The 15418-nt window shown below is 44.6% G+C and overlaps 3 protein-coding genes and 1 pseudogene across 8 annotated transcripts; 2 read left to right on the forward strand and 2 right to left on the reverse strand.

Annotated features, from left to right (window-relative positions):
• Window positions 1-1049: 1049 nt before the first annotated feature.
• On the reverse strand, window positions 1050-2382 carry LOC109645018 (E3 ubiquitin-protein ligase TRIM63 pseudogene; annotated as a pseudogene).
• Window positions 2383-2794: 412 nt separating this feature from the next.
• On the forward strand, window positions 2795-4976 carry LOC138406934 (putative uncharacterized protein DDB_G0282499). The gene is made up of 2 exons (XM_069520444.1): window positions 2795-3494; window positions 4960-4976. Exons 1-2 carry the CDS (start codon window positions 2795-2797, stop codon window positions 4974-4976), a joined length of 717 nt encoding a protein of 238 aa, XP_069376545.1.
• Window positions 4881-6204, reverse strand: cd59a (CD59 molecule (CD59 blood group) a). The gene is made up of 4 exons (XM_020110511.2): window positions 6044-6204; window positions 5575-5676; window positions 5415-5488; window positions 4881-5199 (listed from the first exon to the last, which is right to left on the reverse strand). Exons 1-4 carry the CDS (start codon window positions 6096-6098, stop codon window positions 5077-5079), a joined length of 354 nt encoding a protein of 117 aa, XP_019966070.1. The 5' UTR covers window positions 6099-6204; the 3' UTR covers window positions 4881-5076.
• A 219-nt stretch (window positions 6205-6423) lies between these two features.
• On the forward strand, window positions 6424-15238 carry dytn (dystrotelin). 6 transcript variants are annotated; one of them, XM_069520717.1, is made up of 17 exons: window positions 6424-6739; window positions 7684-7704; window positions 7898-7927; window positions 8014-8088; window positions 8607-8815; window positions 8894-8978; window positions 9142-9221; window positions 9296-9367; window positions 9437-9600; window positions 9713-9824; window positions 9984-10114; window positions 10184-10387; window positions 10457-10598; window positions 11059-11431; window positions 11499-11596; window positions 14627-14822; window positions 15103-15238. In XM_069520717.1, the coding sequence occupies exons 3-16, from the start codon at window positions 7909-7911 to the stop codon at window positions 14774-14776; spliced, it is 1914 nt and encodes a 637-aa protein (XP_069376818.1). In that variant the 5' UTR covers window positions 6424-6739; window positions 7684-7704; window positions 7898-7908; the 3' UTR covers window positions 14777-14822; window positions 15103-15238. The 6 variants fall into 6 exon arrangements, 5 of the variants coding, with proteins under 5 accessions (XP_069376818.1, XP_069376820.1, XP_069376817.1 ...); XM_069520719.1 differs by having other exon boundaries at window positions 6424-7927; window positions 10184-10274; window positions 10347-10387; XM_069520716.1 differs by having other exon boundaries at window positions 6424-7704.
• Window positions 15239-15418: the final 180 nt, after the last annotated feature.

A 15418-nucleotide genomic window follows, 5' to 3' on the forward strand; every position in this document is an offset into this window, starting at 1 on the left:
ATACTTGTTTCTATTTATTTAACATAATAACAGAGAAGAGTCATTAAATCTTTTTAAAGTCTGTGTGTGAGAGAAACATGAGCACAAACTGATTTAACTCAGATCAATGTGAGGCCTCGGACTCTTCACAACAACTTAATAAAATAAAATGAATCAAACGTTTCTGACAAAAGACATTTCAAAGACACATCAAAGACACATCGAAGACACAATGAGACATCAACATAAAATGAGACACAGCAACATTCAATTTATAAATATAAACATCAACAGGAACAGGAAAGACAAATAATGTCCCACACATTAACACTGATGCCTGTTCATGTGTGTGTGTTTCCGTCACATCAGTCGACCGTGTCTGTCTGTTGTGGTCGTGACTCAAATGTAGAGTCAACAAGGTCGTTCAGTATCTGGTTTCCTTTTTTGTCACATCATGACTCAGTGTCTTTATCTAAATAAAGGCGCTGAGTCAGGATCTGAGTCCAACATGTTAAACAGAGACGTGGTTATTAAAAACATTTGAGACAAATATTTAAAGGAGAAGAAACGGGAACAAACTTCTGTTTGATGTGAGAAACATTGAACCAAACTTTTTCTTGAATCTGTCATCACTTCCTGTTCAGAGGATTTAAATTCACCAATCAGACATCAGGAAAGTCGTCTCGTTATCCGTGTCTCTAACCACGTTATCAGAATGCGAGTGTGACATGATTTAGTTTTGAAGCTGCTCGACCTCTTTGTCCTCACGTCCTCATGTTTCCCAGCATGTCTCAGTCCAGCTTGGTCACCCTCTGAAACTCGACCCCGTCTATTCTGGTCCTATATAAATAACCTGCGTTCATCAGACGACTAAACAAGGCCAGGAGACGTTCACTGACTTGGTAAATATAGGAAACACGTGCGCCGCTAAATACAGACACAGAGGGAGAGTCCCCGAGAATTTAAATCAAACTTTATGTACAACATTATCACTTACAGTCTGAACAAAAACACAACACTGAGTTTTTAGTTTTAATTTTTTCTTGATTTTTATTTTTCACTGAGAAACGACGACTACAAACCTCACTCAATAATCACATAAAACTTTATTCACACTTGAAGACAGTTACACAGTTCAGACCAGAACCAGAAAAATACAAAAGTATAAAAAATCAAATACAAAATAAAAAGTTCCAAAACTTTGTGAAAAAATTGCACAACCTGTTTATTTTCAACATGAAACTGAAGTTTGTGAAGAAGCAGCAGAATCAAAGTGACGTCCTGGTCGTCGTTCTTCACCGTCTGTTTGGTCATGTGACCAGGATCAACTGATTCTGTCGGTTTTTACTCTTCGTCCTCGCCATCCTGTCTGAAGTCCATGTGAGCGAGCAGCGTCTCCACCTCTTCCGTGTTGAGCCTCAGGTGTTGCATGCTCTCGTAGCCAGGCTCAGCCCTTTGCAGGTCCACGCCGCTCACCGCCTTATGCGCCTCCTCCTGCAGCTGCTTGGCGGTGAGGAGGAACTCTGCAACACCACTGTGCTGCAAACTCTGCTGCAGCTTCTCCTGCAGCTGGTTGATGAGCTGCAGCTGCTGCTTGTAGCGCTCGGCCAGTGCTCGGAGGGCAGATATCTTGTCTTGCTCCTCGTGGCTGATGTGCTCCAGCAGTTGACCCTTCCTCTCCTCCATGATGGCGTACAGCAGGTCGAAGCTCTCGCCCAGACGCCTCCTCTGCAGCTCGCCGTTGTCCTGGATCAGCTTGCAGCTGTCGTCCATCTGCGCCATGACGGCCTGGACGCAGCTGTTTCCTGTGGCCAGCAGCTCCACGGCGGCACACAGCTCGCTTTTCTGGCTCTGGTAGATGACATGTAGTGGTGACACCTCGCAGTCTTTGTGTTGCCCGAACACCTTGCACATGGAGCAGGTAGGCGTCTGGCATGTGATGCAGTAGATGTTGATGTGTTCGTCCTCGTGCTCCTTACACATGGGCTCCTTGGTGTCTTTGTCCTTCAGGGGCGGTTCCTCACCATTGCCGCCGCGGCTCTCCTGCTGCTGCTTGTAGATGTCGATGATGTTCTCCACCAACAGGTTCCTCTGCAGCCCGTACACACCGTGGCGGTCCAGCAATACCTCAAAGCGGCAGGTGGGGCAGCGGAAGGTTCCACCAGAGTAGTGATAGGGGTTGCGGGACTCGTAGAGGTCGCTGGCGCAGCTGCGGCAGAGGTTGTGTTGACAGGGCAGGATGACCACGGGTTTGTTGAACATGTCGAGACAGATTGGACAACTCAGCTGCTTCTCCAGACTCTCCATGGCACTGAGCTGACGCATCACCTGACCTGTCTGGATGTCCATCCTCTCCTTCTTCTTTTCTCTATGGATTATTTTTGTCTACCACTGCCTGGAGCCCCTCGCCTTTATAACCCTCATCCCCCCTCCCCCCCGCAGGTTGTTTGTCAAACTGATTGGGAGAAAATAGACTTGGCTCCGCCCCCTGCTGCACAGACCGTACTGAGGACCAGACTCCCCCTCACCCCTCCCTCCTGCAGAGACATTTCATGAAGCCTTTCATCAAATGAATCAACTTATTTATTAAATGTATTTATTTACAAGTTTATCTCTGTAAACAACCAAACAGGAAGTGACTGTCGCTGTCAAGCTTCTACTTTTAAACTGAAACTCGACCATTGACGCCCAAGGTTCCCGTGTGTGTGGGGTTAGGGTGCATTACACAACAGCAGCAGAGTCTGAAGTAAACACTCGTCATGTGCAGCAACTTGTGTAACAACCTCATGGAAAACAGCGTTTCCACATGTTCAACATGTTCAACAACATGATGAACAATATGTTCAACAACATGTTCAACAACATGATCAGCAACATGATCAACATGTTCAGCAATATGTTCAAGAACATGTTCAACAACATGTCCAACCACATCTTCAACAATATGTTCAACATGTATAACAACATGTTTAACAACATGTTCAACAACATGTTTAACAACATGTTCAACAACATGTTCAACAATAAGTTCAACATGTTCAACAACATGTTCAAGAACATGTTCAACAACATGTCCAACCACATGTTCAACATGTATAACAACATGTTTAACAACATGTTCAACAACATGTTTAACAACATGTTTAACAACATGTTCAACAACATGATCAACAATATGTTCAACATGTTCAACAACATGTTCAAGAACATGTTCAACAACATGTCCAACCACATCTTCAACAATATGTTCAACATGTATAACAACATGTATAACAACATGTTTAACAACATGTTCAACAACATGTTTAACAACATGTTCAACAACATGATCAACAATATGTTCAACATGTTCAACAACATGTTCAACAATAAGTTCAACAACATGTCCAACCACATGTTCAACCACATGTCCAACCACATGTTCAGCAATATGTTCAAGAACATGTTCAACATGTTCAACATGTTGAACATGTTCAACATGTTCAACAACATGTCCAACCACATCTTCAACATATGTTCAACATGTTTAACAACATGTTCAACAACATGTTCAACCACATGTTCAACAACATGTCCAACCACATGTTCAACAACATGTTCAACCACATGTTCAACCACATGTTCAACAACATGTCCAACCACATGTTCAACCACATGTTCAACATGTTCAACATTTTCAACAACATGTTCAACAATAGAGAGAGAGAGATTTGTATATATGTAATGTATGTTTCAATTGTTTCACTCAGTAAAAATGTTTAGTATCTTTAAAACAATGATGAAAACTCCGCTTGTTATAGATGAATCCTTAAAAAATGATAAATATCGATTGTACTCTGTGATGTCAGCTGACATGTTAATGAGCCAGGCAGCTCCTCCTCCTCTCTGTGGCAGCCAATCACACAGCAAGAGCCCAAAAGGGGAGAGGTTTAAACATGTGATTGGGCCCAGTGTCAATGAAGTAAAAAAAACAATGATCTGATACCAGAAAAAATACTATGGTGCTGCAGAGTTCAGTACTACAGAGAAAATACTATGGTACTGCAGAGTTCAGTTCTACAGAGAAAATACTATGGTGCTGCAGAGTTCAGTACTACAGAGAAAATACTATGGTGCTGCAGAGTTCAGTTCTACAGAGAAAATACTATGGTACTGCAGAGTTCAGTTCTACAGAGAAAATACTATGGTGCTGCAGAGTTCAGTACTACAGAGAAAATACTATGGTACTGCAGAGTTCAGTTCTACAGAGAAAATACTGCAGAGTTCAGTTCTACAGAGAAAATACTATGGTGCTGCAGAGTTCATTACTACAGAGAAAATACTGCAGAGTTCAGTTCTACAGAGAAAATACTGCAGAGTTCAGTTCTACAGAGAAAATACTATGGTACTGCAGAGTTCAGTATTACAGAGAAAATACTATGGTACTGCAGAGTTCAGTATTACAGAGAAAATACTATGGTGCTGCAGAGTTCAGTACTACAGAGAAAATACTATGGTACTGCAGAGTTCAGTATTACAGAGAAAATACTGCAGAGTTCAGTTCTACAGAGAAAATACTGCAGAGTTCAGTTCTTCAGAGAAAATACTGCAGAGTTCAGTTCTACAGAGAAAATACTATGGTGCTGCAGAGTTCAGTACTACAGAGAAAATACTATGGTACTGCAGAGTTCAGTATTACAGAGAAAATACTATGGTCCTGCAGAGTTCAGTATTACAGAGAAAATACTATGGTCCTGCAGAGTTCAGTACATGTCTGAAAGTAACTGTAAATATACTACACTATACTTTTAAAGGTATTGCTACAATACGCTGTTAAAATACTACACTGTAAAACAAACTAATTCAACTAACAAGCAAGTAAGCTGCAAAAGATTTCAGATCAAATTAAATAAAAATAGCCATTGATGGTTTGTAAAACTTTATTTAATCTGAGGTCCTTTACAGACAGTGTTTTTTCAGGTTTGTGAAACTTTATTACAGGTAACATGAACAAGTGAACATGTGAATGTGAACATGTGATGAATGAGTGTCTGTTAGAGAAGCTGCTGTTGTTATGTTCGCTGTGTGTTTCAGGCACTGGGAGGCGCTGTTCATGCCTCAGTGGATGCACCACCACATGATGACCACAGAGGCTAGCAGACCAATCAGAGAGCTTGCAGCAGAGGAGGGGGCGGAGTTACACAGGTCAGAGTTGCAGCACTTGAAGGTGAAACTGGAAACCTGTGAATTATATAATTTTATAAATCCATCAGTGAAGCAGTTTGTTTAATAGGATAGTGTACACAGGTTTGTACAGGTGTGTACACAAGTGTATGTAGGTGTGTGTACATACACACACCTCAGCACCATCTGTAGATGCTTCATTTCAGACCCTGAACAACAGTGATGAGGTCTTTTATTTTGAAGGTTGTTTCAGTTTCTACCTGAGTTCTTACCTGAGGAAACATCTGGGCCAAACGACTGTACTCACAGTCTGAATACTTCAGACACTGACGGTATGTCATCCCACCTGCAACACAAACAGTGACATCAACACAGCTCCACTGTCTATGGGACAGGTACAGGTGGAACAGGTGTATAGACGTTGTGACGTACCTCTCTCGTTAAGTGTCAGACAGGCATCATCATAGCTACAGTCTCGTTGTTTGGCACAGCTGGCTGTATAATCTTTACAGCTGTAACAACGAATGGCTGATCCTGTAACAAAAAACAAAGCTGTTAGCTTAGCTTAGCATACAAAGTGGGAACAAACAGCCTGGTTGTGTCCACAGGTTCTGTGTGTGTGTGTGTGTGTGTGTGTGTGTGCATGGACACTGATGACCCCAGTCCTCATATAACCTCACAACTCATTATGTTAAACCCCCTCACATACACACGTTATAATGAGGACGTCATCAGTTGATACCAAGCGTTCACATTGATAAATAAATGAAAGAACAAATAAATAAAAGTAAACTTTATTTTCTGATGAAGTTAAAAAGTTAATCATCAATGATTCCCACATTATTATTATTATCATTATTATTATTGATTATTCGAATCAATCACATCAAATCAAACGTACCCAGTCCGATGAGAGCGGAGCAGATCAGCACACACATCCACAGGGAGCGCTTCATTTTCACCTCAGCACAGCAGAGAACCGAGTGGAGAACAGACAACAGTGAACACTGACCTCAACTCAGTTGACAGACAGCTGAGAGCTCAGAGGCCACGCCCAGTGGGAGGAGCTGCATTGTAGGTTAGAAACACATGTGAAAAACATTTTATAGACATATATTAGCCAAGTAACACGTTAGAAAGAAACATGAGAAAATAACACTTCGGTTTCCAAATTTACATTTTTTGTTGAATTTTAGACGCAAAACATGAAGACAGGCGCTGCTTTACTGAGAGTCTATTAAATCATGATCCTTTAGCGCCACCATCAGGTTATAATCTTAATGTGTGGTTGTAGTTTCTGATCAGTTAGAGGTTCCAGCTGTTAGCATGCTAACATAAGCATGTAGCTGACAGCAGCTATTAGCTAGATGCTAACATTAGATGACATGTCTGCAGAGCGTGGGTGTGTTGGCGTCCTTCCCGCTGCCTCGCTGCTGATGTGATGACCTGATTATGATGGAGATGGCGGCAGTGATGAAGACGCTCTGTGTCCTACCGTTTATCTCAGAGCAGAAGAAGAAAAGATCCATTGTTTGTTTCTCCAACACAAACAAACAAACAAACAAAGAGCTGCTGTGTGACAAAGAACAAAGACGAGGTCAGTGCAACAACAATGGACGCTCTCATCACTCTGTCACACCACTGTCTTCATCATCTTCATCATCAGGTGGCAGTATAATATAATTATAATAAAATAAAATGTAGGGAACCTTAATGTTCAGTATAAAGTTCAACTTCACAGATCGATGTGTCCATTTAGAAGAACAAGTGATTGTGAATCAGTTTCTCTGCTTTGGTGCAAATCAAAGTCAAATCAGGTTCTATGAGACGAAATTAAGACAAGCCCCAAACAGGGAATGTTTTGCTGGTGTCCTCATTACTTCTGGTAGCATGAGGCACTACCTGCAGCCCAGGACAGACTCAGACTCATCAGTCGATGTCAGGAAGACATTGTACAATAAATCATATTTTATTAGCATTGCCTCAAATTCTCAGTTTGTCTCATCGATGTTAACAAGGAGCAACATCCTCTGTTCTTAACTCAACAAGAGTAAAACTCCCAATGTTACTTTATGAACGGTAAACAAAGCTCAGAGTCACATGTGAGGATCCGTCTCCAGGGCACAAGGACAATAGATGCTGATGGAACTGAACACATCAACATAATACCAGGATTTATTACATTAGAAGAAACAGTTTGTAACTTCATGGAAAGTAAATGATTTGAAGAGTTATTGTCAGTGATGGTAGAGTATGTACAAGAAGTCTTGTAATCATAGTTCAGGATCAGAGCTTCACAGCCTGTGATCTATATAGATATAGATATAGAAATATCAGCCTCTGGTTGTATAATCTGTTTAAAAATCTGATGAAAAGATGAAAACAGATGAAAAGACACCTGAAGAGCAGCTTCAGTGATGATGTCAGTGTACTGCTGGCTGCTGATTGGTCCATGGACAGCAGGTGAGAAGCACCTGATGATAAATGAAACCTTCATTAATGATTGATCAGCTTCAGTTTGTTTCTTCGTTTGGTTTTTAGTCTGAGACACGACCGACCAAGGTGAGTTCTGCTGTTGTACTGAATTCTATTGTTCTACTTTTGTTCTAGGTTGTAATTTTATACTGGGTTCTGTTGTTCGACTGAGTTCTACTCGGTTTAGTGTCAGAGTTCTTTTCGTTGATTATTGATCAGTGATCAGTTGAAGTTTTATTAATATTTACTATGTTATTTTGTTTATTGTTATGTTTTTCAGTGTAACCCGTCATGGATCTAGATGTCATCGGTAAATTATTCTCTTATCCTCTGGCAAGTCTTGTTAAAACAAGATATAGAGCTTTTATATCGGTGAACATCCTGTTTCCTTTGCAGAGGGGCTGAATGAGATTCGTCCATCAATTTATCGAGTCGCCATGAAGCTCATGTCTCTGCAGAGACTCTGTCACAGTAAGAATGCACACGTCCCACATCATCAATACCTAATTTTCCAGTTTTGTCAGAAATGAGATGTGGAGTTAAAGTGATAGTGAAAAAAAAGAAACTTCCCTCAATATATAGTCACCACTATGATGGGGGGGGTTCAGGGTTAAAAAGAGTTAGAGCAGAAGTAACTGGAGACCGAAGCTTCAGACGTAATAAAACAACAGAAAAAACAAAAACCTGTGTCCACCTCGGAGGAAGATGTCAGAGACATTTAGGCCAAAAACTTAGCGTAAATGATGTTGTTTTGAGTTGAATATGAATGTCGGGGCTTGATGACATCACAGGAGCAGATATGGAGGCATGTTGTGTTTTATTACGTCTGAAGAATCTGTCACTAGTTACTTCAGTTGTGTTGGATTCTGCTCTAACTCTATTTACCCCTGAAACTCCAGAAGTGTTTCAGACACTGCACTCCCCCCCTCCATCATAGTGCTGTGTAGATAATGAGTGAACAGTTAATAACACAGTGTGTGTGTTTCCAGTGCACGTCGTGTACGTGCGACACGTCATGGCAGCGTTCAGCTCGCTGGATGGGAAGGGACAACAGGAAGTGAGGCTGAGCAGACAGGAAGTGACCTGGGCTCTCAACAGGATGTTTGACAATGCATCACAGGAAGTGTCACAGGAAGTGTCAGGTCATGTTACAGAGGAGATGTGTAACGTGATGCTGCGTCTGTTTGACGTGTCTGAGGTCAGAGGTCAGAGGTCATGTTACCTTGTTTTTCTCCTCGCTCCAAACAGGAGGTGACTGTTTGTGTTCATGTTCCAGGCTCAGGCTGCATCGGTGTCCGCAGCTTCTCTTCAGGCGGCACTCTTTGCTTTGTCCGCTGACACTCTGCTCGCCAAGTACAGAGGTGATCTCATCAATACCATGATTATTGATTATCAGCCGGAAATCTGCCTGTCCTCTGCCGGACAGGTGTCTACTTCAGAATCAGAGCCTTATGTTTGTGTCTCCTTCAGAATAAGAGTCTTGTGTTAGTGTCTCCTTCAGAATAAGATTGTTTGTTGTTGCAGCTCTGGTGAGACTCTGTGAAAACCCATCAGGATCCGTCAGCAGATCTGGACTCAGGTCGTTACTCCACGACCTCCGTCAGGTAAAACTCTTCACACACTGTTTCCCAGCATGCCCCTCTCCTCTTGCTGTCTGACATGTGCATCATGTGACCAGGTTCCAGCCGCTGTGCAGGAGGAGGTGGTTTTTGGCGGTGTGGAGGCAGCAGTGAGGTCGTGTTTTAATGCGGTGAGAGCAAAGAGAGATGCGGCTGATTGGTGGTTGTCATGACAACACACTGACTCTGCATGTTTACAGGTGTTGACTCCGACAGCGAGCACAGAACATGTGATGTCATGGCTGCAGAACGAGCCCCACCTGTTGCTATGGTTACCCACCCTGTACCGGCTGTGTGTCAGTCAGGACGTCAGTCACATGGTCCGCTGCCACACCTGCAAGACGTTCCCCATCACCGGACTCAGGTGATCGAACATCAGCCAATTAGAGGAGAGATGAAAGCCTGTCCAATCAGAGCAGAGGGAGCAATGATGTCATGACGTGTGTGTGTGTGTGTGTGTGTGTGTGTGTTTTCAGGTATCGATGTTTGAAGTGTGTGAACGTCCACGTGTGTCAGAGCTGCTTCCTGAGCCAGAGACAGACACGCAAACACAAACCACCACATCCTGTCCTCGAGTTCTGCACACAGGTGAGACAGGTGCCGACAGACAGTCACAGAGAGACAGACACAAAGAAACAGATACAGACAGACAGAAGTACAGAGAGAGACAGGTGAAAGACTTATTGTGAAACTTTGTGTTTGAAAAGTGTTTTATTAATTCACTTTTTTTATTATGGTCTATATCAGCCGACCTGGCGGGAATCTCTGTCCTCGTTAGTGCACAAAGCTCGTCACACTCTGTTGCCACGTCGATACACTCAGAGAGAAGCTGATAGGGGGGTCCTGATGTGGGCGGAGCCAGGAGAGACTAAGAACAGGTGTGGAACTTTTATTTTGTTAAAACTTCTTCAGGTCGAGTTTTAATGTTTTTGAATTTGGTGTCTCAGAGCTGCACCCCCTTCCGACGCTTCATCATCATTGGATGGGTCAGCTGTCCATCACAGTTCCTGTTCGTCTAAAGCTCTGCAGACTGACGAGGTGACTTCTGATGACATTACTGTTGTTTACATGTGTGTTTGTTGTGTAATGTTTGTTTGTGTTGTTCTTCAGACTCTGACGACTGACGTCACAAACCTGCAGCGAGACAAGTGGTGAGAAAAACTAGCAACCAATCAGAGAAGAGCGTGGACATACAGGTCGTCATGTTTGTTTGTTGTCAGGCTGCTGGAGCAGGAGATGCAGGCGTGGAGACTCACCATCCAATCAGAACACAGCCTCCTGGAGGACAGGTGCTCAGAAATGGAGGTTACCATGGAAACACTGAGGCAACAGAATGTCAGTCTGCAGGTTCTGCTCGCTCAGGTAAGTCACATGATCACAGGCAGGGGTGTGGAACAAGATTCTGGGCCCTATACACAAGCAGTCTGTGTGGGCCCCCTTCCTCTCTAGATTCATGATGTCCCTCATGCATATTTAAAATAATGTTTCTACAAATAACAAGTCAACTGTAAAAATGCCCCATCCTTAGTATCACCTGGAGACGCCGCTCTGCTCTCCTACATATCCAAGGTTCTCGTTCACGCAGTTTACAACAGAACACACAGTGAAAATGATCTTTTCACACCAGTTGAATGTTTATCTCTTAAATAAGTCACTAACCAAAATATTTCTGTAGCCTACCAATTTCAAAATAAAGGCATTGTTTCTGTTGACTGAATCCATTTATTTGTTCTTTAAATGTTTATATTGGAGTGGAAAATGCATGTGGTATAGTACTGTTATTTAATTGACTGCAGTTTTTATATTTTCTTCTTTCCTCCAGGCTTCGAACAAGATGGAGGCTGAACAACACGCTAGTGCTAATACAGACAACAAGGGGAGAGGGGACATCACCACTGACACAGAGATAAACTCAGAGGAGGAACAAGTGATGAATGAGTGGAGTGAAGACGAAAGTCAAACTCCATCTCCCACAATCCACCGGGGGGTGTCTCCAGCACATGAAGACCACTGTGAGGAGGGGTCTTTAAGTGACAGGCATCTCTGTCGTCCAGTAGAACAAGAGGAAGGAGACACCTGTCTGTCTGAAGAAGGGGAGGATTATGGGACATGTCGTCCTGAAGAGCAGCTCCACCAAATTGTAGACAGTCTGAAGACTAAGATGGAGACAGACAGGTGGAGAGACAGACAGACAGGTGAGTCACAGACAGACAGATGAGTATTTGTTTTTAACAAGATGATTTCAAATCTTTTCGTGTCCAGGAGAGAGGAACGGGGCGGAGCTTGTGGAGGCTGCAGAGCAGGTGGGAGGCTCAGTTCACCACCTGGTGGTCGCAGTGAGAACTAACAGAGTCCAACAGGTGAGTCGTGTGCGGGTAATAAAAACTTTTTATTCAACGTTCACAGGGTTTTTAAATAAAGGTAGAAAATCATCAAGTGACCTGTAGAACAGATAAAACATTATCTTCTTCTCGACCTACTACTACTATCTTCGCCCTCTCTCGTTGCCCCGCCCCCTTCGTCCTCTCCCTCGTCGAGGTGGGGAGCAGTGGGTCAGGGAGGCGGGGCTCAGACCTGTCCGTCGAAGGCCTTCTCTTCTAGTTGGAGGGGGTGTGGCCTGAGCCCTGGTTCTTCGCTTGGAGGGTGGTGGGTGTGTCCTCTCCCTTCTCAACCCTCTCCCCTGCTCTGACCTATTGTGAGGTCGCGGGGGGGGTGTTTTAGATGTCTGACTCCGCCTCCTGACTGTATCCCCACTAAGTGTGCTCAGGAGAAACGGAGGTTCATCTGAAGTGTGACCTTTGACCCTTGAGGACCCTGCCGAGCCCTCCCCTGGCGTTCTGTCTGTGTTCAGGTCTGTACTCAGACTTCGAAACAGCTGACGGACGCAGGGTGGTGGGGGGGCCGAGGAGGCGGGGCCTTGGCGCCATGGGAAGCCTTTGGGGGGGTTCTTAAGGATGCGATTGGTGCTGGAGTCGTAGAACCTGACAGGAAGCCGTTTGTATTTGACCTTTACCCCCTGCAGGTCCAGCGGACGCCTCTTCTTCCTGCAACGTTTGGGGGCAGAGCCAAATGACGTTGTGCAGGTGGGGGCAGGGCCTGAGGGGGAACACAGCAGGTAGACCAGAGAAGTGCAAGGCTGCACAGGTGTGACGATGTTGGAGTATGATGCAGGGAGACAGCGCCACATCTGCACCTCAGGCGTCCTTTCTGCTGCATCCTGATTAGCTGCAGGGAAACTGGAGGGTGGGGTCTCAGCTGGTTGACGGACACCCGGGACCACCAATCTGACCGTTTGCGTGCCATGACTGACTTTAACCACCTGAAGAGACAAGAACAGGTGAGATGTTTGTCTTTCAGCTGAAACAGCGTGTCAGGTGTCCGACTCACCTGACACCTGGATGCCAACCTGAAGCTCCGCCTCCTTCTCTTCTGCCCATACGTTGAGTCATTGTCATCAGCATCCAATAAGGGCAGTACACCAGAGTCAGACTCTGCCGCCTTATTCTGACCACCCGCCTTAATGTTTTGGCTCCTCCTTCCGTACCTGAGAGTGATAACATCATCAGAAAAAAAAAAAGCTCAGTGTTGTTTTATTCATACATTAAATATATTTATATTATTTACTTATATATACACGTCATCAGATGATTTAGAATAACTAATATAGTACAATGGGAGTTAGGGATTCTAATCATATGTTCTAATACTTGCATGTATAAATGTTTTTATTTCATGTTAAATAGGAACATGAACAATTACTGTTTAGAAATATAAAACTACATATGACTGATCATGTGTTGATGACATCACCTGGCCAGAGACTCGCTGTCGAAGTAACAAATGAATCGTCCTCGTCTGAACTGACCGACCAGTCTCTCCACCTTCTCCTCGTCCTCCTGCTCGATCTGGGCCCAGGTTTTCCCCCTGAAGGATTCTGGGATAAACGCGGGGGCCGGCAAAATCTCTTCGATGGGCAGAGTCCAGAACCCCTGTGTGGCCCCGCCCCCTGCTTTACTGTGGAGGGCGGAGTCAAGCTGGTGTGAGTACACCTGGTCGTCAAGCTGAACCTGGACGTCCATCAGACGACCCAGGTCCCGCCCCTCTGCCGAACTCACCTGTACAGGTGCGAGCGACGGCCGCAACGCCACCTGCACAGGTGAGTCCCAGTCATCACTCTGTGTTTCCATGGAGACAGGAAGGCTGAAGTGGAAGCTTTCTGTCTCCTCCTGCTGGCAGGAAGTGGATGTGATGCCATGACAGCACATCTGGATCACCTAAGGTGGAAACAAGAAACATCTGTAACCACAAAGACATTTGTTCTGACTTTAATGTTCACGCAACCTCAAAGTAATTATTGATTTAATTTACTTAATTATTAAAACTACTGAGAATAAATTAAATTAAACAGTTTTAAATAAAGTTGTGTTTGAAGTTCTGTCTACAGTCGTGTGCAAAATGAAAAACGTTCTTTTAGGACATCTCAATAAACTTTGGTCAGACCTCCTCGATGGTTTGGTCCAGAGTGTCGCTGCTGTCCGAGAACGCCTTGTCTTTAAACCCCGCCCTCCTGTCTCTCTGCAAGTTTTGCCAGGGCCTCAGGTCTTTGGGGGAGCGGGGCCCCTGTGCAGCCCCTGGTCCTTGAATAAGGTCTGTATGTGGCGGGGGCCCGGGGCCCCTGGAGGGGGGTAAGGAGTCAACGCTGGTTTTCCTCCTATTCGTTTTCCTGTGAGCTTTCCTGTGGACGGATTGCGAGGCCTGAAGGTGTGGGAGAGGGGTTTGTGCTGGTGGGAGTGGCGATTGTGTGTGTTTGAGCCCTTTGGGGATGGCCCCATTGTCCTCACCATCTGTGATTGGTGCAGACAGCCTGTCCTGGATTGCCCCCTTTGTAACACTATCTTCTGATTGGCTGTGAATGCTGTTGTCTTCCTGCTGATTGGTGGGCTGATATGACGTGTCGTCCGAGCTAAGCAGTTGTTCTCTGGTACCTAGCGACCGGCTGTCGTTGTCCAAGAAATGTAGTTCATCAAGCTCCGCCCTTGGTAGCGGAAGGCCGGAGACAGACGGGAGGTCAGCATGAGATGGCCTGAAGAAGACAGACAGGAGTGAGGTCCCCTGAATCAGGTGACAGACAACTGCGTTCCTTTTGGTTACCTGGGGTCGCTGTAGCGGTGCGGGTGGTGCTGCAGGACATCCTGCAGGAAACGCTCCAGCAGCGTCAGTTTACTGCAGCTGGTGGTTGCAGAGGGGACGGCGCATCTGGAAGATGTCCTGACTGAATCCAGGTGTCTGAGACTGGACAGGTGCTGAGACAAGAGTGATCACATTAACATCAGTGACTGATTGGATAGTTGAGGTCATGTGACTCAGGTGTGTGTGTATACCTGTTCCAGGTTGTTGTACAGGACTCTGCAGTAACCACAGTAACCCTGTCTGCACGGCTGACACCTGGAAGGACCCGGCTCGGACTCCGCCCACATCCTGTCAGTCACAGAGATGACATCACCCGTCGCAAACAGCTGAGTTCAGGATGGAGCAATTGATAATGGGATCAATAACAGTAACTGACCAGCAGGGGCAGCGATACAGGTATGAGTTCACTACTGATCAGTATGAGCTTTTGATCACTGATCACTCACCTGCTGGATGACTCTGTCCTCTTCTGGTCACCTGTCACACACACACACACAGTTTATTCAGTGGAAAATGTCAAATGAATTAAGTGTTTAGATTTAACCTCGGTCAGAGGAGTGAGACATCCTGCTGCTGAGTGGTGACCTGACACACACATTTGTTTAACTGTTGAAGACCTTTAATAATCGATTATAAACAATAATCAAATCAATGATTAATTTTCTGTGTCAAACAGCAGGCTCAGCACAGGTTACCACCTTTCTCACAGTAAAAGGCCTCTGACCTGATTAAAGATCTTTAACGGAGGTGACGTCTCACCTGGAGGCAGAGCAGTCAGTGAAGTGTCTGTCCGATCACAGCGCTCCATGCTGTAACCAACAGTAACCAGGTGAGAGGCTCAGGTGGAGAGTCCATGAGCCTGATCAAACAATGATTTTATGATTATTTCAATCTGATCTAAATCCTAAAATTAACATTAAACAAATGTGGTATGATTCTACCAGTGATCAGTTGTTATACAGGATAACTGTCTAACCTTTTATCAATTTGTC

This window comes from Paralichthys olivaceus, chromosome 24 (assembly GCF_024713975.1).
Source record: "Paralichthys olivaceus isolate ysfri-2021 chromosome 24, ASM2471397v2, whole genome shotgun sequence".
Classification (NCBI taxonomy): Eukaryota; Metazoa; Chordata; class Actinopteri; order Pleuronectiformes; family Paralichthyidae; genus Paralichthys; species Paralichthys olivaceus.

Coding starts and splice junctions, on each gene's coding strand:
- LOC138406934 (XM_069520444.1), top strand. CDS start 2,795: ATGTTCAACAACATGATGAACAATATGTTCAACAACATGTTCAACAAC.
- cd59a (XM_020110511.2), bottom strand. CDS start 6,098: ATGAAGCGCTCCCTGTGGATGTGTGTGCTGATCTGCTCCGCTCTCATC. Junction 5,489..5,574: donor TCTGACACTTAACGAGAGAG/GTACGTCACAAC, acceptor TTTGTGTTGCAG/GTGGGATGACATACCGTCAG. Junction 5,200..5,414: donor TGGCCCAGATGTTTCCTCAG/GTAAGAACTCAG, acceptor TATAATTCACAG/GTTTCCAGTTTCACCTTCAA.
- dytn (XM_069520715.1), top strand. Junction 9,368..9,436: donor TGAGGTCGTGTTTTAATGCG/GTGAGAGCAAAG, acceptor GCATGTTTACAG/GTGTTGACTCCGACAGCGAG. Junction 10,599..11,058: donor TGCAGGTTCTGCTCGCTCAG/GTAAGTCACATG, acceptor TCTTTCCTCCAG/GCTTCGAACAAGATGGAGGC.